The 25,799-nt window shown below is 40.4% G+C and overlaps 1 protein-coding gene and 1 long non-coding RNA gene across 4 annotated transcripts; one reads left to right on the plus strand and one right to left on the minus strand.

Annotated features, from left to right (window-relative positions):
* The first annotated feature begins 364 nt into the window (after positions 1 to 364).
* On the plus strand, positions 365 to 25,799 carry NAP1L1 (nucleosome assembly protein 1 like 1). Of its 3 annotated transcripts, none has more exons than XM_081878689.1 (15): positions 365 to 498; positions 9,911 to 9,949; positions 11,419 to 11,507; positions 12,174 to 12,228; positions 18,134 to 18,275; positions 18,475 to 18,555; positions 19,492 to 19,620; positions 20,601 to 20,672; positions 21,626 to 21,765; positions 23,609 to 23,754; positions 23,854 to 23,873; positions 24,235 to 24,357; positions 24,905 to 24,937; positions 25,077 to 25,127; positions 25,243 to 25,799. In XM_081878689.1, exons 2-15 carry the CDS (start codon positions 9,933 to 9,935, stop codon positions 25,276 to 25,278), a joined length of 1,134 nt encoding a protein of 377 aa, XP_081734815.1. In that variant the 5' UTR covers positions 365 to 498; positions 9,911 to 9,932; the 3' UTR covers positions 25,279 to 25,799. The 3 variants fall into 3 exon arrangements, with proteins under 3 accessions (XP_081734815.1, XP_081734813.1, XP_081734814.1); XM_081878687.1 differs by having other exon boundaries at positions 367 to 498; positions 12,126 to 12,228; XM_081878688.1 differs by having other exon boundaries at positions 367 to 498; positions 12,126 to 12,228; positions 19,495 to 19,620.
* On the minus strand, positions 13,280 to 18,126 carry LOC309351246. The gene is made up of 2 exons (XR_014160764.1): positions 16,712 to 18,126; positions 13,280 to 16,000 (listed from the first exon to the last, which is right to left on the minus strand). It is a non-coding gene; the product is annotated as an uncharacterized lncRNA (long non-coding RNA).

Below are 25,799 nucleotides of genomic sequence, written 5' to 3' on the forward strand. Positions count from 1 at the left end.
TCGCGGCGCTGCAATCCTCCCTCCCCTTTCACTCCCCCCCCCCCGCAACTCCACGCACACGCTCCACACACCCAAGCGCGCTCGCGCTCTGTTGTTTGTCCCAGGGAACCCGGGACCACGTGGCCTTGCCTGTGGCGTGCCCAAGGCCTGGCTCGCGCCCGGGCCGAGGTGGTTGGCTGGGACTTTGGTTGGCGGGCTGATTGGCGGGCGAGAGAAAGAGGCGAGAGGAAAGAAGAGCGGGTTGCTTGTCACTAGGCAGCAAGGCTCGCTGTTCCAAGGCGCGCGCACGCACGGGGTTGCCTGGAGACAGGGGCGCGCGGGAAGAGGAAGGGGAGGGGAAGGACAGAGGGGAGGAGGGGGAGGAGGAGGAGGGGGGATGTTACGTGGTGACGTTAATTCTATATGAGCGCGAGCGGCGGGAGCTCGGGTCTTTTTACCGCCAGCCGCGCGGCGCTTCTCCCTCGCTCCTGAGTCACTGCGAGACCCGGCCTCGCGCAGGTAGGTAAGCGGGGTGCGTGGGCTCGGAGGGTGGGGGCTGCCTGTTACAATAGGAGGCGGTTGGTGGCGGGGGAGGGAGGGAGGGAGGGGGAGCCTCTGCCCTGGCAGGATGGAATCTCGCGCTCTGCTCTGAGGCGGAGGAAGAGGGAGAAAATAGGGGGGGGGAGCAGAGGCGGCCCCCTTCTCTGGCGACCCCTACGCAGGGGAGGGGGGAACGTTCCCCCACCGTGGCCGTTCTCGATGGGGCGCCGTGGGGGGCAGTAAATGCGGGGAAAGGGCCGCCCGCCCGTCTTCGCTTCTCCCTCGGGGCGAGGCTGCGGTCAAGCGGGCCGCCCCGGCTTGGCCTAGTCTGGCCGGCGGAGCCACAGGCGAGCACGTGGGGACGAGACGGGGCTCTGGCGGGGCGGCCTCCGCCTCCCCGCCCGCCCCGGGCATGTTGAGGAGAAAGGAGCCGCGGCGCTGTGGTGCCGAAACGTAAATAAGCCTCGCGGCGACTGTGGCGGGTTGGGAGGGCGGAGGAGCGGGAGGGAAGCGGAGGGCCCGATGGGGAAGGGGAGGCACCGCGCCTGGGCAGGGCTTGGAGGGGGGGGGCGCTTGTGGCGGGAAGGTTGAGAGTCCCTCCTCGCTTCCTTCTGTTCGGAGGAGAGGCGAGACCGGCCAGAGCAGCTCCGGGAGGGCTGGGTGCTGCTCGAGGAAAGGCTCCCCCCCCACACCGGCGGAGCCTGGCCGGGCTGCGTTGGCCAGGTAGCGAACAACCTCTGGCCTCGGTTTCCCGCATTTTGTGTGCCCTTCTTGTCGCTCTTGGAGATTGAAAGCCCGCAGGGTGAGTGCGTGTGAATAAAAATGGGCGTTTTGCTCTTTTTGAGGTGTCAACTAAGTGTAACAAATAACCGGCCTTTTCTGGCTCTGGGGGTAGTTGTGCTGCCTTTAAATTATTCCAAACGTCCTTTATTAGGTGGGTTTTTTTTAAGGTGCCACAAAACCCGAGGTTTTCTTTTTATATGGTTAGTTTACAGTCGCCTGGGTGGGTTGCACTGAAGACGAGGGCACGGGGAATGACGCTGGGCGGAGGCAGGGAGGCTTACGGTCTTGAAGGTACTGCCCACTGCCGCCTTGGTTTTCAACTGGCAGATGGATCATCGCACGTGGGTTGCGTCTGATTCAAGGTGGGTCTCTTCGTGAAGCGGTGGATTACGGGTACCGAGAGACGTGCCATGTAAAATATTAAAAGAAGGGTCCGTGTTGTGGGTTAGGTTAAAAGTGCGTCTGAAAAGGCAGCAAAAGACGGATTTGTCTCTGTAATGATAGGCTGGCTAAGTGGAAAAGCTTGTTGTGGAACGAAGACCTTCAAGACATGGCTGTTTTCTGTAGTCTTTGTTTAACATCCAGCAACAGCCTGTAGATGGTCAGATAAGTGCTGAGAAGGCCTGACACTCGGCTTTTCTTAAATTGTAAATACCAAGCAAATCAGGCTTTAAAATTGGCTTGGATTTCAAACAGTGGGTTTCAAGGTTCATATTTACCTTGAAGATCTCATTGAACAATGGATGTTGAGTTTTTCACAAACAGGGATTTTAAAGATCAAAAGTGACCCTTCTAGGCTCCATGTTGTGTGTCTGGCCTAATATTAAATTTTGTGTATGGACACTAATGTCAATTTTTGTGGCCTTAGTATAGTTGCTACAGCAGCATAGGCAGTGTAAAAACATTTTATAGATTTGTTGGTAACCTCAAGCAAGTCACCAGTCTGTTTCAGTTACTCTTCTGAGGGTAGATTTGCAGAATTGTAAAGCACTTTGTTCCCCATGTTATTCAGATATTCATAGCAGGCAGTGATGAAACATTCAGAATAACAAAGTCTTAGTTTAATCAGTTTAACATATTCCCATTGTGTGTGTTTTAATAGAGGTCTAAAGCTGGAATTCTTTTAGCAGTTAATTAGGAGCAAGCCCTGGTGAACTTGGTGGGACTTACTTCTGAGTAGACATATATAGGATTGTTCTGTTAGTGAATGCATTGTGGCTTAATTCCACATAGGTGTGCTTAGGATTAACCATGCTTGGCTTGCATATCTCATAAGGCTCGAAATTGAAAGGGGTATACAATTGATATTACTTATCACTGTGTAGTTCAAATAAGAATTGCAAAAGTGACCCTTCAGGTGTTCCTGTGCTTCAGGATTTAATAAAGTATGATTTAATAAACTAAATAATAAACATTCACACTTAAGATGGAGGAGAGTTGCTCTTCAGGACTAGGTAAAGGGGTTATGTTTAAAGTGATGGTGGTTACATTGGGTATTTCTTAGGCCCCTCAAGATGGTGAAATGTGTATTTCAACAATACTATGTGAGTTGAAATTTGTTTGAGATTGATAGTCCTATGTAGGTGCTGTGCCCATAAGTAAGAGGTATCGCAATATGGTGTGGAAGATCCCTGTTCCCCTTCCCCTGTGACAGTGCATGCACAGATGCTGTGTGTCTAGGTGCAAAGGCCCTGTATGATTTTTATCTTGTTCAGCTGTTTGCATTCCTTAACCTATGGGTGAGGGGAGCTGAACAGGAGTATTGGAGTTCTGCACAGACCTCCATTTTCTGTGTTCCCATGCATGTGTGCCATGAGGATGCATGACACTTGTGCATTGGGGGGGGGAATCCCTCTGCATGTGCTTGTGGTCTGCTTTGAGGTTTCTATCTTACCTTGTCTCGGAAGGTTGCAAATGGCACCATGCATGTACCTTTAAATAAATGACAATCCTGGTTTACCTTAGTACAGTGACTTCACCTGACTCATAGCATCAACAGAAGTGATACTTAATGAAACTTGTGTATCAGGGTCAATGCATGGAAGTTAGACTGCATTTTGGAATTATAGTGCAGAGATGTAATAATTTTATCCAGCCCAGTAGAGAAAAGAAGAAGAGGAGTTTGGATTTGATATCCTGCTTTATCACTACCCGAAGGAGTCTCAAAGCGGCTAACATTCTCCTTTCCCTTCCTCCCCCACAACAAACACTCTGTGAGGTGAGTGGGGCTGAGAGACTTCAAAGAAGTGTGACTAGCCCAAGGTCACCCAGCAGCTGCATGTGAAGGAGCGGGGAAGCGAACCCGGTTCACCAAATTATGAGTCTACCGCTCTTAACCACTACACCACACTGGCTCAAGTGCATCCCTATCTACTATAAAAGTGCTTAATATGGGTAAAAATTGTTGAAAGAAGGTGACACTAGGTAGACTAGTAGCAAACTATGCATAATGTTGACAGAGAGAACTGGCCAAACACTGAGACCAAAATACAGCCACACCTGCTATGATGCTGTTCTGCCTTTAGTTCATATGACTCTTCTATGTCCGAACTCTTTTATTTGTTCTTTAGCAGTTCTTTTTTGTTGACAAAGTAACTCCAGGTCTCTTTTTCCATCTTGAAAGCAGCACTTTTTACACTTTGATGACTAGTATATGTACGGTATTTTGGCTAGTCTTTTTAACATACTGGTAGCACAGTACAATGTCACAACTTGTTCTATTCACCAGTAAGGTCTCCTGACACGAGTTTGTTTTCATAGTTCAATTAAGTATAAAATTATTTCCTTTACAACTCAATCCTTCTCTATTGATTATATTGGCAGGAATTCTATTTTTATGTTGTAAGGATTGTGTGAGCTGTGACCAAAATGTTTGGGGAAAGTCTCAGAAAACAAGTAAGGAGGGGGCACTTAGAAGCCTTTGTCTTTCAGTTCCGTTGAATACCAGGAACAGAATATAATGTGTGAAAGTTTGAGGTGGAAGAATTAGTTGCATACTGCTCCTCAAGTTGTCCTTTGCCTTTGTCCACTTCTAGAGGCTATCCCCCTTTACATTGAAATGCCTGTTGGAACATTTAACCTACTGCATGTTGATTGAATGGATCTGAGAGGGTTCTAGTGTACTGTTCTTGAATATACTTTGTTACTTCTAAATGATTGGCAGCAGTCCCTTGTTCAGTTTGGAAGCTCTAGGAAATACAGTGGATGCTCGGGTTGCGAACGTGATCCATGCGGGAGGCACGTCCGCAGCGCCATGCCTGCGCATGCATGGGTTGCGATTCAGGGCTTCTGCGCATGTACAACCGCCGAAACCTGGAAGTAACCCGTTCCAGTACTTCCAGGTTTTGGCGCGTCCGTAACCCCCCATAAAACACGCTACCTGAAGCGTCTGTAACCCGAGGTATGACTGTAGTTCTTAACAGAGGTAGCAAACATAGTTGTCAGATATATGGACTGCAACTTGTAACATTCCCAGCTAGGATTGAACAACAGACTTGTTTGAATCCCACACTGAATCAGACTGATTTGTGCTGAATCAGGATAGGGTCAAGGCAGCTATAGAACATGTCAGGTAGACCCAAATTGATTTGTAGTGATATGTGCTGATCTAGAGCTCAAAACAGTCTCTCAAAACTCCAGATAGACTGCCTCCAAAGTTGTGCAATTATTGCAACATCATTTAAGGAGAACATCCAAGTGAGGTAGGAGCGGGAGAGGAGCAGGACATTGCTCATTAAGGGTCAGAATCTCATCCAGCATTGTCTCTTAGGAGTTCTGACTCTTAGAAGTAGTTTGGTGGCATTTATGTTCTTTTTCCTGCACAGTACTCTACCTATCCTTAGGCTTATTCGTTTTCCAGTCTTTCTTGATCAATCCCAGTCCCATACCTACACAATAACATAAACATATTTGTCTTTGTCTTAGCTACTTAAGCTGTGTCACACACCCCTCCCATTTGGACCCTAGTTTTTTAAGGTTAGGTTTGCATTTTATTTACATCGGTATTCTGTTTTCTGCGTCTATTTGTGCTTTTGTGTTGGTAAGTCTTCAAACTACATTGTATGTAGTCGGTACACAAGGAGCACACATACAGTATAATAGCGCATACATCAGCATTTTAATTTTTTTTCAAAAAAGCAAACTTCAGAGATGGCTAGCACAAAACCCCTAGAGGTACTAGTCTTAAATTTGGCAGGGTTAATCTCCTTTTGAGAAGCTATTCTATCTCCAGATTTCATGCACCTAGGTGAAAAAACAAAGTTATGGTCATTTTGATTTCCTGGTGCAAGTGAATTGGAATACAGTGGTAACTTGGGTTACGAACTGTCCTGCTTACGAATGCTTCGGGTTACGAACTCTGCAAACTCGGAAGTAGGTGTTCCGGGTTGCGAACTTTGCTCCTGGATACGAACGTAATCCGCTTCCGGGGCCTATGTAGGGAATATGTGCCTTGGGTTAAGAATGGACTTCCAGAACGAATTAAGTTCGTAACCTGAGGTACCACTGTACAAGTTTTGGATTTTAGGTAGTGTAGTATATGAGCTGTGTATTCTATGGGGCATCCACTGAAATAATTTTCTGTGTGAGATACTGTCATCTTAAAGGGTGTAATGGCAGTAATATAGTTTGGATCATTACTGATTTTTTTCTTAATAGGACCTGTTTGTTACATCATAGAAATATTAATTTTCAGGGTGTTTTATCTTGAGGTCTGCATACTATTTCTATTTCTCAATAATACATATTTTAGTTGCTCACAGTACTGATAGTTTTTATTTTCACTTTATTGATGGATTTTCTATTTACTAACTGGGAATATTAGTCTTTTTCATGCTAGGGTACAGCAGCATACAAATCTTATCTCTGGCATGTTGTAGTAATTTTCAGTATTTTTTTCATAAGTCTATCCAAGTACTGTACTATTTTATACATAAACTAGATATGAATCTAGTAGCATCAGCATGCTTGTAAATTCACCTGCTCATTCAGGTGGGACTTACCCTTCCTTTTGGTCCCCTGCAGACCCAATGTGCCCCCAAAACCTGCTCTGGATGTTGGATGACCCTCAAGAGCTCATGGGAGGATAGTAGAGGACTGTAGAGGGAGACCATCTTAACATGTACATAAAATATTTGGGAAAAATTATTCAAAATATTTTAAAGTCTCTTTTAGGAAATACATTTTATCCCCCCCCACCCCCATGGTTTCAGAAACTAATATTTCTATACCATTTAATGTTTAGATGTGTTCTTTAGTACATTTCAGTTGACATACCATCTTAGCAAATTGCCCTGTCAAATATGTACGTGTTTACTTTTAAAAGAGAAATTCATATGAAAAGAGTAGATAGAATTACATTTGAAGCAACTTTGGATCTGGCGATCCTTTGTGTTTAACCAAATATGCTGTCTTGCATTCATCTTCATTTTCATTTCTTAAACTGCCTTTAGACTTCAAACCATAAGGTATATATAACAATACTTTTTCTCCCTTCTGCCCAAGAGCATCTCAGATAAGATTTGCTTCAAAGCTAAAGAGAAGGTACCATGCTTATGTTAATTATCATTTTCTAGCAGGTTGAAGCTAACAGCAATGACAAAGTATGAATGTTATTGTTTGAAATACATTAACTTCTGCAGATTGCTTTCTAAAGAATAAACTTGTACCAGGAATAGTTTTATAGAAGGCCATCCAACTACAATGTTTTCACTAAGTAAGACAGCTACCTGTCACAAACTTGAAATTTACTCCCCATCCACCCAAGAGTTCAAAGAGGAAACGTACAGTCGAGTTGAAAGCTGTGAGGAGAATTTCAAGGGAGCGGAGGGGGAAATCACTGTTATGTCTTCCTTTACCCCAAGTCTTTGCAGACTTGAGCATTGTGCAGATTGATTTTACCCCCTAGAAAAATCTAGCCATGGTTTTGCACTTTAAAAATCTTATGTATATGTCATGGTCTTTTTTTTAATTAAAAAAGGACATCCTGCATGCATGAAATATGCAGGAAGTGACAGGGCTCATGCCTAACCCAACTTTTTGTTAGCAAGTGTTCATATTCTGACATTTCAGGATGAAACGGGCTGTTCATTTGGCTGAGAACCTGCTTCTACTGTATTACATCTATTTTCACTTATTCCATTAATATAGAAGTGCTTTTGTAACTTAATTCCTCCTATCAATATTTTAGTTGTCCTCCAAGTTTAACGTAAGTATATTTAACTGTGCTTAAGAAATGAGAGTTTGAACTTAGGGTTTGGTCTTTATAAGCAGCTGTTCTGATCATTATTGGTAACGCCTGATGACACTACCAAGCAAGGCTTCAGAGTGAGCCCTGGCATTGTCAGCATGTCTTGCTACTTTGCGCCAGCAACTCTGGCAAGGCAGAAAACTGTTCTGGAATCTCTGTTGAAGGTCTCTTGAATATCACTGCTGCTTCTGTCCTAGTGCTGGGGTGAAAATACTTGATAGAAAATTCTGATAGAGAATTCCAATGAGAGATTAAATGACTTGCTCTGCAGTGCAGAAGGAATGAATGATGGAGAAACTGTAGTTCTAGAAGATTCGTGGATATTAGGGTTTTTGATGAGAGGCAGAATCATTTATTGAATACCACTGTTGAAAATGTGGTAAGGTCACATACTTGCGGATACATAAGTTTGTGAAGAATAAATGAGAACTTTCAATAATTTCCACATTCTTTTAACCCCCAGCATGCAAGGCTCGGTTGTACATCATGAATCTACTCTTTCCCATCTCTTACTCTTCTTTTTTTATCCTTACATATTTTTATTTTTTAAAGAAAATGGAAGTTGCTGGTTGCAACTCATCTCTGGGATGCAATCATTGATCACATAGTGAAGACTCAGGCACTCTTGATAAATCCTATGCCATGCCACTGTTGCTTCTGTATTTGCACTCCAACCATAAGAACAGTTACTCCTGTGCTCCAGGAGGCTCAGTTGAAGTTCTTCCATGGCCTTTGTTACTCCCATTTAAGATGCATCTGATGGTTTGGCTTGCAGAGCATCTACTCAAGAGTGAAGAGCAGTGTTCAAAATTCACCAAGCTCATTTTGCACCTAGCCATCGGCCACTTGCAACCACGTGAAGATGCCTGGGCTGACTGACATCTTCACCATCTGGAAGCCCATGCCTAGAGTTCATTGGATCTGGACTGTTTTAACACACTTCTGCCACATCCTGTAGAATTCTATCAATTCTAATTTATCTGCACAGTTGGAATAAATTTCAGGAACCAAAATGCTTTTTCTGTGCAGCTTGAGCAGGAGCAGTGAACAACGTTAGTTAAATGTTGTAGCTTACCTCCACCCCATTGCCCTGCTTACAGTTATGAAGAATATCCCTGCGTTATGAATGGTCTGTGTCACCATTCATTAAGGGGGAAAAAGGTTATTCTGAGCATTTGAGTCCTGAAGTCAGCAATGTGCTGGGAGATTGGAACTTTTCCTTTTATCAGTGTGTTGCTTGTCTGCAAGGTTCTTTGAAGTCCAACTTCAGGACCTCAAAGCACCAAACATCAAATCACCTGACATAATTTTTGGCACCACTTATTTTGGTCAACAGACCCAGAATGTTTCCACACTTCTGCTGTAAGAAAGCATTTTATCAAGTTGTAGATGGAAATTGCTGACAGCCACTTCCTTAGCAATACATTTTTCTTTTGCCAGCATAATCACAGGGATCCTGCAGTTATGTCCATGCACTTCACACCTGAATTTCTTAGAGTCACCATAATTTTTCTCATGCTGATAGTGCACAATGCTGCAATTTATCCCCTAAATGTATATATCATGAGATGTAAGAAGAAAGACGCTAAGATTATGAAATCAAAATAGTATTTACACACAGTATTTAAAGTTGTGCTTCCAGATAACATGAAATACTGCCATATAAAAGGTTTTGTATCATGCAGAAACTTTCAAATCTTGTATCTTCATGTGCTGAATCTTAGGCCTGTGACACTGGGTACAGGATTATTTCATATGAGTATGAAAGGATGTGACCAAATAGGTGATATGGGTGAGAGGGGTTTGTGAAAAAAGGGAAATGGACATCAGAGAAGGAATTGAAATGGGACATGCCTCACATAGCCAAAAACGGCTGGAAATTGGAGACCTTAAAATAAATGGTGGCTGGTTGAGTGATCAGCCCTGGTGAGACCACTGTGTTAAGTCTTCCATGCAGAAGCCTTTTAAGTGGTCTCCCATCTGATGGCTGCAGTGGAAGAATTTGCCTTAAATTGTACTGTCTCTTGACTGACAAATAGTCCTGTAATTCAGAATGTGCACAAACCTAGCAATTTTAAAACCTTTTGTATATGTTTTTGTGGTGGAAATACAAAGTTTAGACACATTGGACTTCAGTAGTAGTAATGTCATACAATCATTAGCTTTTTCAAGCAGTCTCCGACGTTAGTTGTAATGTTAGAATATGAAATGATTGACAGTATGACAAAACTTCAGACTGAATAGCTCTTTCCCAAAGGCATTATAAAAGGGTCCTATCCTGTTTTATTATTTTATTGTTCTGTTTATTTTATTGTTTAAGCTGCAACTTAATGTAAAATAATGTTTTCTGTTCTTTTCTAGGGGTTTTCTGAGGTCTGGGAAAATGGCAGACATTGACAAGTAAGCATGCTAAATTTTGGCTAATGCGTTTTTCTATCTTTGAAAGGTTCTATTGTGTGAAATCTGCAGTTGTCTTACAAGGGCAGATATAGTTAGTAGCAAACAATGTTCTAGGTCTTCCAGTTGTTAATATAAATTTGTAAATTTATAGTCAATACTTTTTAATCCTAGACCTACGTAGTTCAGATAGACGTATATATCAGGTGCAAACTAGAGAACATTGCATGCCTTCAGTCCTGTCACAGTGAGGACAGGGTGTCAGAACTCCCATTCTAATGTGCATTTGGGATGTTATTACATGTCTTGTGTAGCTATTTGCAAGCAGGCTTGTGGTTTACCCAATAGACGTACATATCAGGTGCAAACTAGAGAACATTGCATGCCTTCAGTCCTGTCATAGTGAGGACAGGGTGTTTTCTCTTCAGTTAGGATAATAATGTTAAATCAGAAAGACAGTGTTGTCTTACCTCCTCCTGAAAATGTCAGTTACAGTTGCTTTTGATGCTAAAGGCAAGGTAGTGCAGAGTTGGGGAAAGATGCAAGTAGAAACATTTATGCAAGGAAGGTAGAACATCAATTAATTTTCAGTATGTCTATGTAGAACATGGGTTGCAAGTTGTGAATACAAATTTTACTTCATCGCCTCCCTCAGGAAAGTTAAAAAATCAAAACAGTCAGCTTGGAGAAGTCTGATTCTAACAATCTTTTATCACTCTTGGAAGGTCTTATCAAACCTTTGTTCTGTTGCTCACCAGTTAAGCTGTGCTGTGGCTCTCAGTCCAGAAGTGTATTATTGTGGCTTATTATCAGGATGTGACCATTACAGAGTACAGTTATGCTCAATCTCCTGATGCCAAAGGGGTTGACAAGTTATATCCTTCCTTCTACTTGTGATGGATCTCTGGTGTAAATAATATCTTAAAATACTTTTCACTAGATTTTTCTTTTTGCAAAAGGTCACATATTTTATCTGCTTTACACTGCACCTAACACCTTCCAATAATATACATGCAATTGCAAACTATCCAAAGGTTCTCTATATAGCTGGAGTAAGTGTGCATCTCTCCTCTTCCTCCAGTGATAATTGCTTTTTAAATTAAACTGGAGGGAAAGTTAGGATATTGCGGAAGAGAAGAAATCATTGGCTATATCTGTCATGCACAGTGCCTCTTATGGATCATGAATATACGCCTTAATAGAACAGTGTTTGTCTCTGATTATACTGGCTTTTTCCATGTTGCATGTGCTTTTGCAATGAGAGCCTTAAAAAGCTCAAGTCCCTGCCAACTTAGAGATAACATATGGGATGTGCATTAGAGAAATGGTTTGAAAGACACTAGCTTCTGGGCATTTTCTGAACTTTAATATGCTAGATTAAATCTGAATTGGTAACTTGCTAGATGTACTCTCATACTACATTTTTTGGGTTAAAGAGATTCAAATTCCTGTTTTGACTTGGAATTTAATAGCAAAGAACAGGCTGAGCTGGACCAGCAAGATATGGAAGATGTTGAAGAGGTAGAAGAGGAAGAAACTGGAGAGGATGCTAACAGTAAAGGTAAGGGGAAAATGAGCCCAGGCAAAGGTATTATTCTGTAGGCATAATGGAAGAACTGCTTTTCTTGGCTCAGTCTGATACCTGCTGGTTAAATATTCACATTCAGCAGATCTTGCCATTCAGAGGAAAAACAAATTGATTGTTTAGTGCAATGCTTACCTTAAATGCTTTAGGCAAAATTGTCCTTGTATTAAATGCTAGTGTGATTTTTGTTTCCCATCTCATAATCTAGCTTTTCCTGTGCATGCTTACTTGGAGGCAAGTATTGCTGCCCAAGTAGTGTGTATAGGATTGCTGTCTTTATAAACATAGATATTTAGCATTTGATTTTGCGACTCTTGAGGTGTGTGTTAGACCCTATGTATCCTAATTATATGTGCTACCTCTTGGTTACTTAACATGGGAGGTAGACATTTAAAAATAGTTATCCTTCTGCTATTATATTAGATCTGTTCAGGCAGGTTTCTTTTGACGCTTGACTTCTAGACAATAAGTAATGCAAAATCTTGACATTTTATGTTATATCATTTGGTAAAATCTGAATTGCAAGCACTGGGCTAAAATTTCATAATGGGGGAGTATAATAGTGTTTTTTAAAACTTCTTTTGTTTTGTTAAGCACGCCAGCTGACTGTACAAATGATGCAGAATCCTCAAATTCTTGCAGCCCTTCAGGAAAGACTTGACGGTCTGGTTGGAACACCTACAGGATATATAGAGAGGTAGAGTGTTCTGCAGTTACATATATTAATTCCTCTTTGTTTGTTCTTACCTCTTTAATAGATAAAATTGTTTGCATTATGTTAAATGGTCATTGTTCTGCAATATTAAGTACGGAAGTATGACCTACAAGTTAGAAATAGTGATGTTGGAAGGTAGTCTAAAATCAGGACATAACAATCTGCTTGAAAGAGTAATAGTGACTGCTGCTTCAGAAAACTTAAGTAATTAAGGCTGCAGTTACACACACACACACACACACACACTGCTTGAGAATAAGTCTAACTGAACTCAGTTGGCCATGGAAACAATTGCACTTTTAGTATTGAAGATCAGAATGTGGTATGCACAAAACATATCTGTTTTGTGGGTGTTGTATGTTTGAGCAGTCTATACAGGTATTTCATTTTTGAGACATATACAGAGTTTGTTTCCTTTGAAATTTGCAGAGCATATGTGTGCTCTCCATATTGCACATTCTGCCCCTCTTGAGTAACTTCTGATTTATCTCAGGTTACACTGACTCCTTGTCAGTGTAATAAAATGTAATAAAATGATACAATTTTCTTGGTATGCATTTTGTAAGAGTGGGGATGGAAGATTGAAACCAATTGACCATACTGCTGAAAATTCAGGTATAAAATTGAATGTTGTGCCAGTGTAATAGGCCCCAAGTCCACTGCTTTCCACACAATGGAGAGCCACAAGTTTTTGGTAGGTAGGTAGTACAAGTAGTAACAAGCCTCACAGCTGAGTGGATAGTGATCTCCATCACTAGCATTTTGTGGGCTACTTCAGAAAAGTATTAATGTAGTACAACTACCTTCAGACCATCTGCAAGATTGATGGATGCTGGGTAGAATATACTGCTTTTAGGTTGGAAGAAGGAAACAAGTTTCAAATGATATGTCCTTTAGATAAATCCAAAATGTGAGAATTACTTTTAAAAAAGGAAAAAGCAGGTATGCATTTGAATAGAGCTTCAATAAAGTAAGTTTCTCACTTTTTGTGAAGACATCTGTACAAGTGTTGTCCCCAAGAAGCACCTGCATTCCCCCCCCCCTTCTTTTCCTTTTCCTTTTTACATGCAAATGTCTATGATTCCCTGATAACTGTTTATCTGAATAAAAAATGTAATGGGAAGCTGCAATTTTGACCACAGAATGAGGCATGTTTGGTTTGTTACCTCCAGGCTTTTTCTGTTCCAAAAAGCCTCTTAGGTGTCCCATCCTGAGGTGCCACATAAGCATTTTACTTCTATTCAAGCGTAGAAGTGGAATTCTGTAGGAAGGAAACAACTGGGCAATCAGTTTGGAGCAGAAATGGCAAGCAAGGAAAAGGTCAAGCACCCTAGAGCTGCTGCTCTGAATAAAAAAGTCCCCACACCATCTAATCGCTGGCCACAATTGATCTCACATCTGCTATGAACTTGCTTTCTTTTCTCTCGTAGCATATTTAAGTAACCTGCAAGGTCCTTGATCCAAGATCAGCAAGTCCTTACTGAGTTTCATGCTGTGCTTTCACTGAGATACTATACCAGATACTATACCTTTTTGAGAGTTTTCAAAAAGCCAGCTCTTCATCACTTCAAGTACAGTATAGCTCATCCCTAAAGCTTATATAGCATGTCAGCTAAAGCATTTGAAGCAAAATAAATTAACAGGAGTACTGTGTTTGAGCTTTGTCTAATACTTGCACGTTTGCTTGATCTTAAAATGTTTTGTAGATGTCTTTTGCATTTCATACTTGATATCGCCTCTGAATATGAACTAGAAGGGCAGGTTTGGACTACTTATCTATAGAATATGCAATGTATTCCTTGCCTAAATTGATTCAAGAGAAGCTACTCTCTGTTACACAAACTGACAGATGGAGAATTGGGAGCCCTTATTTATTACTGTAACTTTTACTCCTTTGACAATTTTTAACTTGATCTAGTACACTGAAATATAGTCTCCCATATCAAGCTAAAGAAATACTGCTCAGCTATATCATTTCCTGTTTGTAAGTAGACAGCTACTGTCCCTTGGCCAGCTGATATAACTGGCTGGTGCCCCATAATCCCTGACCATTTACCATACTGGCTAGGACTGGTGATAGCTGTAGTCCAAGTATCTGAGGGCACAGTGTTAACTACCCTTAGGCTGGCCCAACTGCTACTCAGTTATTGAGGCACCTACCTGTCAATCACCTGTTGTCATTAAGCCATCAGGTGACAGCATAAAATGAGCTCACTATCAGCGTTGATTAGCTTATTGGCACTGACAGTGAACCCCATTTGGTCCATTTACAGGCAGTGTTTGGATTCAAACCATGTCTGGAGACAGGACATTTCCCCCCACTGCAAACCTGTCTGTAAAGAGTCTGCAGAGGACAAATGCCACTTACCTTTGATTTGTAACAATTTACTCATGCAAATTGGTGGGTGTGCAAAAATGCAAAGGAGCAAGAAGTTCTCTATGTCATTATTTGTTGGTCTCTGTTTTTTCAACCCAACATAAATAAATTTTACTGAAGCCAAACAAAAACAGGTATCTCATTAAAAAATTGTGGGGAAACACAGCTTCTGCTTTTAATACTCTTTACAAATATTTAAATGTTTTTCTCTTGACCATAAACTAAAGGTAACAAATATTGTGACCTCCAGGTGTTCTTTGGCTGCAAATCATGTCTGATGAAAGTTAAAGTCCAGCAAAATCTGGGTGCTCCCCCTCCCTAAACCCATCCTATGACCAGCTGTGAGTTGCTGCTTTGGAATCCCTGTTGTAAAAAAGGCTCTTCAGTAGTTTAATTACTCCACAGTTCCTCAGAAGCAAAAATGATTGGTACTGGATTTCTGGAAAAAGAGTATCGTATACACATTTAGATAAAAAATACCCATCAATACAGTCCTATTTTTGTATGATTTAATATGGAGCGGTTATTAAGAACCTGATTTCTTGTTATGTAAAGCAGAATTGTTGTATTTTCCCCCTTTTTGTGTGTGTTTACTAATTCCCCCTGCTTTTGTGATTGACCAGTATAGGCCACATTAGCCCAAACAGAGTAGACGGCAAAGTTACCCAATTTTGAAAAAAGACACAGTAGAGTGTCCCATTGATTGCAGTGGTATTTTTTGGAGTGTTGCTGTACTTAAGAAGCATTCACTTGGGGTTCTCCCCCCACCCCCAAGGTTTCTGGAAGAATATTGCTTACCCCTTTGTTAAATAGCCTTCACAGTAAACCTGGGTCTCGCTTCTGCAGCTTGTAAAATTGCTTTAGTAATGTGTTGCAATCTTTTTTTCTTTTCTGGTTTTGGTCGTGTTTCAGAACATTTTCACATTACCAAAAATAGGATATGAATAACTGAAAGCAAAGATAATATTCAAACGCTAAGTTATATCAAATTTAGAAATAATTACTAGAATTTCAATTTCATAGACTTCTGAGCCAAATAATTGCCTATCTAAAATTCTCCACCCATTGACCACCTTGTCTCAGTAAGAACTGAAGCCCTCTCCTGAATGTCTGGTATTGGGGATCCAGGAAGGTGGGTAGTGTCCTGAATCTGAAAGAAGGCACATGTCCACTCACATTCATTACTGAAATGAAGTTATCTGAATGGGTTTCTGTAAGAGGTTGTAGTTTTGGCCTCAATATTGAAATATGCAACTTTCACACTATTTTTCAATTTGGTGTGAACAGATACAACAATATAAAGTTAACCCTGAATTTTACTGACTTGCAGCTTTATTAGGTTTTGCTTGCAAATTCTACATGAAAGGTGTCGCCATGCTATTTACAGTGGTGCCCCGCAAGACGAACGCCTTGCAAGACGGAAAACCCGCTAGACGAAAGGGTTTTCCGTTTTGGAGGCGCTTCGCAAAACGAATTTCCCTATGGGCTTCCTTCGCAAGACGAAAGCCCATAGGGAAATCTCTGGGACAGTAGGGAAGCGCAGCGCGTCTTCCTCACTGTCCTTGGACCTCCTCCGAAGGCTGGCGGTGGGGCGGAGAGACCTCCTCCCGCCGCCAGCCTTCGGAAGGCTGCTCCGAAGGCTGGCGGCGGGAGGTGGTCTCTCCGCCCCACCGGCAGCCTTCAGAAGGCTGCTCCGAAGGCTGGCGGTGGGACGGAGAGACCTCCTCCCGCCGCCAGCCTTCGGATGGCTGTCCTGAAGACTTGCGGTGGGAGGAGGGTTTTCCTTCCCACCGCCAACTTTCAGAATGCTGTTCTGAATGTTGGCGTGGGGAGGAAAAACCCTCCTCCCACCGCAAGCCCCGGGAACAGAGAAGCGCTGCGCGCCTTCCCCTCTGTTCCCGTACCTGTCCTGAAGGCTTGCGGTGGGGAGAAAAGCCCTTCTCCGCACTGCCAGCCTGGCAAGCGGTCTCCATAGGAACGCATTAATTGATTTTCAATGCATTCCTATGGGAAACCGTGCTTCGCAAGACGAAAAACTCACAAGAAGAAAAAACTTGCGGAACGAATTAATTTCGTCTTGTGAGGCACCACTGTATTACAAAGCATACCTAATACTGATATAGCTTGTAATGTTAAGCAGTTGTGTGCTGGTGTATCAATCCTGGGGACCATGTAACACATTGTTTTTATCTAACTCTGACTACAGTAAACACTATATAAATAAATACTAGATAGAGCTTTGAATTTGGAGCTTCTGCTTACTAACTGTCCTTAAGTTCACCCAAGACTAACTTAAAATATGAAAAGGGGGGGGGGAGAAAAAAGTAGGTGTATAATGTTAATATTTTGAGTGAAATATCAGTGCTGGAACTGATATCACTATTGTTGCATATGTGTGTGTGTGCATGCATGTATAGATGTTCTTTTTAAACAAGTCTCATCTATTCAAGAAATTGCAAGTTTTGTCCTAAGCATTGGTGCTGCAGGGTTTAAGCAATTGGCTATTAGACACTCTTGGTGAGACAGCAGTATTGGGGAAGTTAAGGAACTTACCATGCTGTACTTCTCCCGTGTCTTCTGCTTGTATATGACGAGGTGCCAGAGGCATGCTTAAGTCTTGACTGGTGATCTTTGGAAAGTTGACATGTGCAAAGCACACCTGAAATTGCTTAATCAGTGTAAGGCTAGGGGGCATGATGAGTCGGGTAAAGGTGGACCAGGCTGGACTCCATCCAGGATACGTCAGTATCTGGGATTGACCCTGTTAAATTGTTAACCTTGTCACGAATTAAAATTACCAGCTCAGAATACTGTAATAGATCTTTGTTGTCTGTGCCTAGTTGTTGCCAGAATAAGACACTTTTACTTCAGTATGTGCTGAATTATTAAAGAAAACAATGGGTTCTTAGAATCCAGAGAATTCCAAAATTCTCTCAATGTTCAGCACTCGGCCGAATCCTTTATCCTAAAATCAGCTGACCTGAGCAGCATTTTTAATGTGTTTACTCAACTTTTCAGTTGTTAGTGTCATGTCACTTTAACTTTTGAACTGCATGGAGTGCACCTAATATACTACTTGCAAAGAAGTCACAGATAGTTGTTTAATCTGTCTTTTCAGGTGCTAAATTAAGTTATTTAAAAAGTTTCTAAAACATATATACACCTTGAATTCTGAAATTTCAGTTGATAATTGATATTAAGAATTGTGTTCAAATTGAACAATATTTTCCACAAAGAAATATGGTCTAAAACACTTAAGGGAGGGGCGATTATGGGGTTTATCTTGTTCTGCATGTAGGTGATTCAGAATTGATATTGTATATGTTAATATCCATAAAACCTTCAAAAATAAAAATCACTCTTGTGTTAATATCACAATTTTGCACCGCTGTTGCTCTTGGAAATAAAAGTTAACAGCATAATCCAACCTTTTAAAGGAAACTTTATTAGGAGAATGAATCCACATGATTGTCATTGATGTAACAATGCAATATTATTTTCCTCCCTCAGCTTGCCTAAAGTAGTTAAGAGACGTGTAAATGCACTCAAGAATCTTCAAGTTAAATGTGCACAGATAGAAGCAAAGTTCTATGAAGAAGTTCATGAATTGGAAAGGAAATATGCTGCTCTTTATCAGCCCTTGTTTGACAAGGTAATCTTTATACTTTTACCTCTAGGGATGAGAGTTTAATTCTGCAGAGTCAAATGGGACCAAATTCCCACTGGTTCAGTAATTCTGTAACCTTTTATTTGCAAAAAAATAAATAATAATACTTGTTCGTTGCTTTTGTTGGGTATTGGGTCAAACTAAATTCTGGTAACCTGAATAAACAAGCACTTTACTCTTCCAGAGGAGTGAAATCATCAATGCAGTTTATGAACCTACTGAAGAAGAATGTGAATGGAAAACAGATGTTGAAGAAGAAATTTCAGTGAGTACTTAAATATGATTGTGGGTGGGATTAATTGTGTATTCGTGCTTTACAAGTTTGAAGTACTGTAGACTTATTCTAGTAGTAAATGCAGACAAATCATTCAATTTATAACTCTGTAAATTGTTTGCCCCCTTGATGGTTAGTAGACATTTTGATTGGGTTGATGTTGTTTTGTATTGGATTGATATAGCAGCCCACCAATAAACATTTCCTGTGTGTCTTAGAACAATTAAACACAGTGACCCCGTTCTCATGTGGCTCTAAGATAAGACATGGCTTAGTGCAAACATGTGGATTTCGAAAGAGCAGATTGCAGCTGCTGCACTCTTCCCTGGTCCTCCTGCTGCCAAGAGGTCTGAAACACTTAATGTGCTATGTGAACCAGGATTCATGGTTTGCCTCCTCCAGAGAAATCATGTGCTTGTAACCAATTTTTTTGGGGGGGTTTATAACTCATGGTTTGTCTGGGATGAGACAAACAAAGAGCCTCGGTTCAGACAGCACATTGTGCCATGATTTACCTCATACCAGTACAGTAGTAGAAGGACCAGTGGAGAGTGCATTCACACTAAGCCATGATTAGGCTTACTATTGTATGCATACTGAACCAATATATAAAAAAGTAATTTAAACAAGACAGCCAAAAATCTTCCTGTACAGATGCAGCATAAAAACAGCATAAAACATTTTACAACTCATATTTAAAAGAGTTAAAATGTTCTGATATCCTATGTGTGCCTTGAGAGGTTCTGTGTAGCTTTAAATAGTAAGGTGCCTGTCTTACATAAATATTGGCGTATACAGCCAGTAATCTGATAGTATTTGACTGAAGGTTTTTTTCCTGTTTGTTGTGGTTACTAGTATAACACAAGATTTCTTGGTTAGTGTGCAGCACTCAAATTTTAGAAAGAGTAACTTCTTAATTTTAACAAGGAGGAAATGAAAGAGAAAGCCAAGCTTGAAGAAGAGAAAAAAGATGAAGAAAAAGATGACCCTAAAGGAATTCCTGAATTTTGGCTGACTGTGTTCAAGAATGTTGACTTACTCAGTGATATGGTTCAGGTAAAAGAATGACTTAATTTCTTGCAATTTTGCTCATAAGCTAAGGGTTGCATCCACTGTTTTCTTGCTTAGAGTAGACCCACTGAAAATTATGGGCGTGACTTTCCCAGGTTCACTGATTTAAGTGGGTCCACTTAGAGTAGAATTCAGTTCCAGACTCTAAGGAGCCTGGTTTTTTTCTGGAATTTAGCTTTAGTTTCTAGTAATCCAGTAATCCATTTTTTTCTGAGAAACATTCAGAAAGAATAGATAATTTGTCTTTATGAACTCAAAATTCTACACCATAAGAACATAACATTGTTGTCTTAGATCAATCTACAGTGGAATCTTGTCCAATATTTTGTTCCTAAGTGTTTGAGCAGTGCCTTTTGGGAAACCCATAAGTTAGGGGGTGAAGGGTGCAGCCATTTAAAGTTGGTCCCTAGTATCTCATATTTGGTGGCATACTGCCTCAGAACATGGATGACCCAGTTAATTTCATGGACATCAAGTGCTAATCTAAAAGCTTTTTAAACTAGTGGTCCTGGTTGCATGCTGTGGCAGTGAATTCCTCTTAAGTTTCTCAACTTTCTACCACCTATGTTGAATGTTATTCAGCTGTCATTGCTCTCACATGAGTCTACATTAGAAGCTGTCATAAGGGCTAAAAGTAACATGTCATACAACAAAAACTCTGATTCTTGAAAAGCTGGATACCTCACTCAATATCACATTCCACATTTGCATCAAATTGCAAAGTACATACAGCCCTGGGCATGTGGTATGCTTTTCCATTTCTGAGAAGCTTGTGTTTTATGAGAGTACTTGTTTGATGGTTGCCACTACCTGGAGAACTAGCTTTGATTGAAATATGGATTTATGATTGAAGTATGGATTTATGAATCAAATGCTCACCCCAGATTATTTGTATTTGCTTCCTTTTGCTATGTTACACTGCTTTTTCTTCTTGTAGCTACATGATAATTGTCATTTTTTTGTAGGAACATGATGAACCAATTCTGAAACACTTGAAAGATATTAAAGTGAAGTTTTCAGAGGCTGGGCAGCCTATGGTAAGTTCTTGATGAGAGTGCATTGAATATTGAGATACATAAACTATGCTTCTGTTCAGTACCGTTCAGTAATCAACTGCAACAATTTTGCAATCTATTCTACGCTTGTAGGAGTCATAAACTTTATGGTCCACATGACTTGTTAGCTGAAAATAAGGGTTGAGTTACATATATAGGATTTTGATACTTAATCATGCAAAGACTTCTCTGATTTGCAGCTGAATGTGTGGACTGGCTCCATTTCAAAAGGATATATTATGAATATGGATATGTGAAGATTCCATAAGAACTTTATAAAGATTTGTGTTTTCAGTTGGGTATTGCTAAATGAGAGCTTTACTGAAAATGGGATCCCACCAGTATAAGTTCCCTGAAAAAATGGGAAACACAAATGAATGCCATACAGAAAATGAAATGTACATTTACGTGTTTGTTTTGCAAAATTGAAGTATAACAGTTTTGTTATACTTTTGAAGTATAACAAAACCTTGGGTAGACCTGCTTCCCCCAACTTGATACCCTCCTGATGTTTTAGACTCTAACCCAGCCAACTCCCTGCTGGCCGAGACTGATGGAAGCTACAGTCATAGAATCATAGAGTTGGAAGGAAGCCTGAAAATTCTCTAGTCCAGCCCCCTGTAGTTCAGGAATATGCAGCCATCCCTTACGGGGACTGAACCTGCAACCTTGGCATTATCAGCACCACACTCTCACCAACTGAGCCATTCAGCTGATGTGTCCAAAACATCTGGAGGACATTGAAGGTGTAGAAGGCTGCTCCATCCAATGTATCCATTTCAGCAAGAAATAGAACTTAAGCAGCACTGTTTGCTGCTTCATTTTACTAAAGTAATTCCATTGTTTTGACATATTGGATAGCTTACCTGCGGTGCTTAATGATGCATCATTCACTTCTTTCTAACACAGTCTTTCTATATTTATTTTTTAAAAAGACTTTCACATTAGAGTTCCACTTTGAACCCAATGAATATTTCACAAATGACGTGGTGACAAAAACATACAGAATGAGGTCAGAACCTGATGATTCTGATCCTTTCTCCTTCGATGGACCAGAAATTATGGGTTGCACAGGGTAAGTGTGATATTCTCTTAAAATAAGTGGTTGAAAGTCTTCCATAACACGAGACAGTTTGCATGTAATTCTAAGCCAAACTCTTTGCAGGCTCCTCAAAAGGAGGTAGCAGCCCAGTCATTTTGCTACTATGCTGAGCCAAGCTGTGGTTTTGCTTAGCATCCTGTTCAAATTCACATTCATAGTTTAGCTCTCTCCAGGCAAACCAAGAGCTATAACCAAAGTTTACCTGCTTGGTTTACCGGCACGTCTGCAAATGAGGACAAAATCTGTAATATATTGTAAGAATATATACAAGTAAACTATGACAATCCAGTAAATTAAAAAAGTGAGGCAAAGAAAAACAAAGAGTAACATAAATTCCACTAATGGCAGCTGCTATTAAGTTCTCAAGTAAAAGAAGAGTTTTTTTAGTTGTCAACCTAAAGGCTAGCAATGTTCTATCACATGAAAAGAACTTTCACTTATTGTTACCCACCTTGCCCCTGAAGGTGGGGGCACCCAAACCAGGGCCTCTGTTGAAGTCAGTATGGGTGTTTATGAATGTGTGCCTGCTTACTTCACAATGTAAATTTGCTTTAGTACAATAGATCATATTTTAATGGACACAAAATGTTTTAACTTGTGAGTGATATACCCCTTACTCTAAAGAGAGAGAGATAAGATAGATATAAATTATATGTGCATGCTCTACACCCAGCAATCGCAGTGCAGAAAATTACAAACATTTAAACCTGGTACAAACCATTTAAATTCATAGATATTTCCTGACTCTTACTCATGACCAAAGCCCAGCCCATATTTAAGGCATTGCAATATTCACTATTACATTTTAATTAGCAATTTTATCTCTCCTAACCTCTACGAACATTAATGCCTTGCCTATATGCTGAATTCCTTGTGTAATATGCATGCTGGAAAGGTTGCTGGGGTTTAGCTTGAGATTGCTCACTTTTTGATTTAGGACCTTGTGCGTTGCTTTGAAGTCAGTTTCTTCTGACCCTGGTATTTGAACCAGAGTTATGAACCTAGTTTCTGGTAGTTGAATGGTGCTTGTTATCCTGCCTGTGGACGATCATCATGAGTGCCTAGATACTAATCCACCCAGCTTTGACATGCCAACCTAAAGACAAAACTAACTTGAATTGCAACATGTTCAAAGGAAGTTACTTAAAAACATCTGTATGTTCAAAGATGGTTACTTAAAAACATCCAGACCTTCTCTGCATAGGCAGAAGAATTCCCCCCCACCCCCAGCATGTTCAGCATTACTTGAAGTAAATAGTGGCAGAGTTTCAAAGTGATGGTAACACCTTTGATACTACAGTGCTGCCTACAATACATTTGAGAGGCTTTATGGAGAAGATTCAAATAGGGGGTTCAAGGGCAAGGGATCAGGACCGCCTATTGGAGAACTGAATGTCCTGGAACAAGAGAGACCCTGTAGCCTTTCAGCTTAGATGTATTGCAGGTGGGTTATGTGTTGAAATACTGTATGATGAGAGAACTCATTTTCAAACCATGTATTTTGCGGTTTCATGGCCCCTCCCCCTGTGAACCGCCCTGAGACCTGCAGGTATAGGGTGGTATATAAATTCAATAAATATTAATACTGTTAAGAGGGAAAGAAAAATGTAATTGATTCATTTAATTCAGGTGTTACTTTCTTCCTCATACTAGGCAGCTCTGGGAAAAATAGCATAAGAACAGGCCTGACACTGGCTTGTTATTCATAGGATTGAATTGGACTCCAGCCCCACAAGTACTTAACTGCCAGTGTTCTAAACCACCTGAAATACTTATATAAGGATACCCTTGATTTATTAATTTAATTTTCTCATAGGTGCCAAATAGATTGGAAAAAGGGAAAAAATGTTACTTTGAAAACTATCAAAAAGAAACAGAAGCACAAGGGGCGTGGAACAGTTAGAACAGTGACAAAAACAGTTTCCAACGATTCTTTCTTCAATTTTTTCAGTCCTCCTGAAGGTAAATGATTTCTGGCGTTTTTTTATTACAGTAAAATCTGAATATTGTGGATTTTAAAATATAAGTATAATTCTATATCTTACTACTTTTCCTTTGCAGTTCCTGAAAGTGGAGACTTGGTAAGTCCCTCTAGTTTAATTTCCTAAGAAATATAACTTAGAGAATATTTAAGATAAAAGCAGTAGCAAGAGATAAATTTTAGGCTTCTTTAAGAAAATTTGAAGTGATTTAAGCAATATTTCAAGTTTTCAGAGCCAAATTAAATGTGTTATTTTTGGTGACTGAAATTGAGAATTCAGCACTCAGTTGGGGCACAAATAAATATTTATTTGTTTTTTTGGAGATAATGAATTAAATTTGCAATCTGTTATAAATAATTGGGGAGAATATGGCTTTAGACAAATTTTGTGTCATAGAATGGTATCATTTTTTCCCCTAAATGCAAAGTCATAGAGCTTTGAATTCATATTACCTGTGCAGGATGATGATGCTGAAGCAATTCTGGCAGCTGATTTTGAAATTGGTCACTTTCTACGGGAGCGCATAGTTCCACGATCAGTATTGTATTTCACAGGAGAAGCCATTGAGGATGACGATGATGATGTAAGTGGTGCTTGTTTTCAGCTGTGCCAAAATTACCTTGGAACAGTAGCTGTACCCCAGGGCTTAAATGGAGCTATAACTTACCACACAGACTTCATTAATTATAATAGAATTAGACATAGATGAAAGTGCATGTTATGTTATGGTGCTAGATTGTACGGTTACCCATAGGGCTGAATTTCAGGCTGGTGCTTTATGTTCTTCATGCAAGAGCTTGTTTTTAGAACACATAAAGTACGAATTGGGATGCAATCAAAATGAGTTCCCCCCCTAAGCAGGCACAACAATTAGATGTCAAAGCAATTTGGGTTTAGATTGCAGATTTCATTTTCATGCTAAGGTTTAAGTGTATGTAGAATTGTGCGATTAATTGGGTTTTTGCTAAAAGTTCCCATGCTTTGCAAAGTGCTCCTGTGCAATGTAAATTAACATTGTATGTCTGGAAATACCTGCAACTCAAAAGCTCTAATTTGCAGAGTAATGTCCTTAAAGCTATTGTACTACTGTCCTCTTACCTTAATTTTTGTCTCCCTCCTTCTCCCCCCAGTATGACGAAGAGGGTGAGGAGGCCGATGATGAGGTGAGTTTCATGGTGGCTTAACTGGTTTCAGTAGTTAAAACGTAGCACAAAGGTGCTTACAAATCCTGGAATGTCAGACTCTCAGCTTTGCTCTTTATGACACCAAGTGCGCATTCAATGTATGTCCTGTATATTTCAGGAAGGGGAAGAAGAAGCGGATGAGGAAAATGATCCAGATTATGACCCTAAGGTAAGTAATTGATGCATATGATCTTTGTAAATCATTTTCCTCCAATAAAGTTACCAAAGTCCTGTAGCACAGCTGTGGTCTTCACACTGATGTTGATGTGTTTTTTCTTCAACAGAAGGATCAAAACCCAGCAGAATGCAAGCAGCAGTGAAACAGTGTGTATGTGGCCTTGAGGATTATCTGCACTGTAATAGCCTAAATACAACTATTAGTTACTTACAGCCTTATGTTTTGTATCTTGGTAGAATTAAGTAAACAATTTGTTAAAACAAACTGACAGAACCAGTTTAAAATGTAGGTTCCTTGTACCTAGCATTTTAATAGTACTTTTCTGCCAAAATGTAGAATGCAGTAAATCCCTAAAGCATGAATAGTTAATTCATTGCTATATATAGTTTGGTTCTTGTGAAGTCTGTTGTCATGTAGCTATTAGACTGCAGCTGTGAAGATACCAGAACTGTTGATGGAGACCAATCTTTGCCTCCTTTCCTGAAGAACCAACCAAATCTGTCAATTTCCATCAAGACCACATTGGACGTTCATAACTGTCTGCTTGTTTATGCTCTAGGTTTTTGTATTTTGTGATGGTGACCTACAGAAAAAAAAAACTAGAGACATCATATTAAGGTTGTTTACCACTGGGGTGTGAATAAACCTAGTATTTTCAGAAAA

This window comes from Podarcis erhardii, assembly GCF_964252035.2.
Source record: "Podarcis erhardii genome assembly, chromosome: 10".
Classification (NCBI taxonomy): domain Eukaryota; kingdom Metazoa; phylum Chordata; class Lepidosauria; order Squamata; family Lacertidae; genus Podarcis; species Podarcis erhardii.

What these genes read in the sequence shown, in the direction of transcription:
- NAP1L1 (XM_081878687.1), top strand. An exon ending in AGAGGATGCTAACAGTAAAG is followed by an intron (nt 11,508 to 12,125) that starts GTAAGGGGAAAA and finishes TGTTTTGTTAAG; the next exon opens with CACGCCAGCTGACTGTACAA. An exon ending in ATGTTGAAGAAGAAATTTCA is followed by an intron (nt 18,556 to 19,491) that starts GTGAGTACTTAA and finishes AATTTTAACAAG; the next exon opens with GAGGAAATGAAAGAGAAAGC.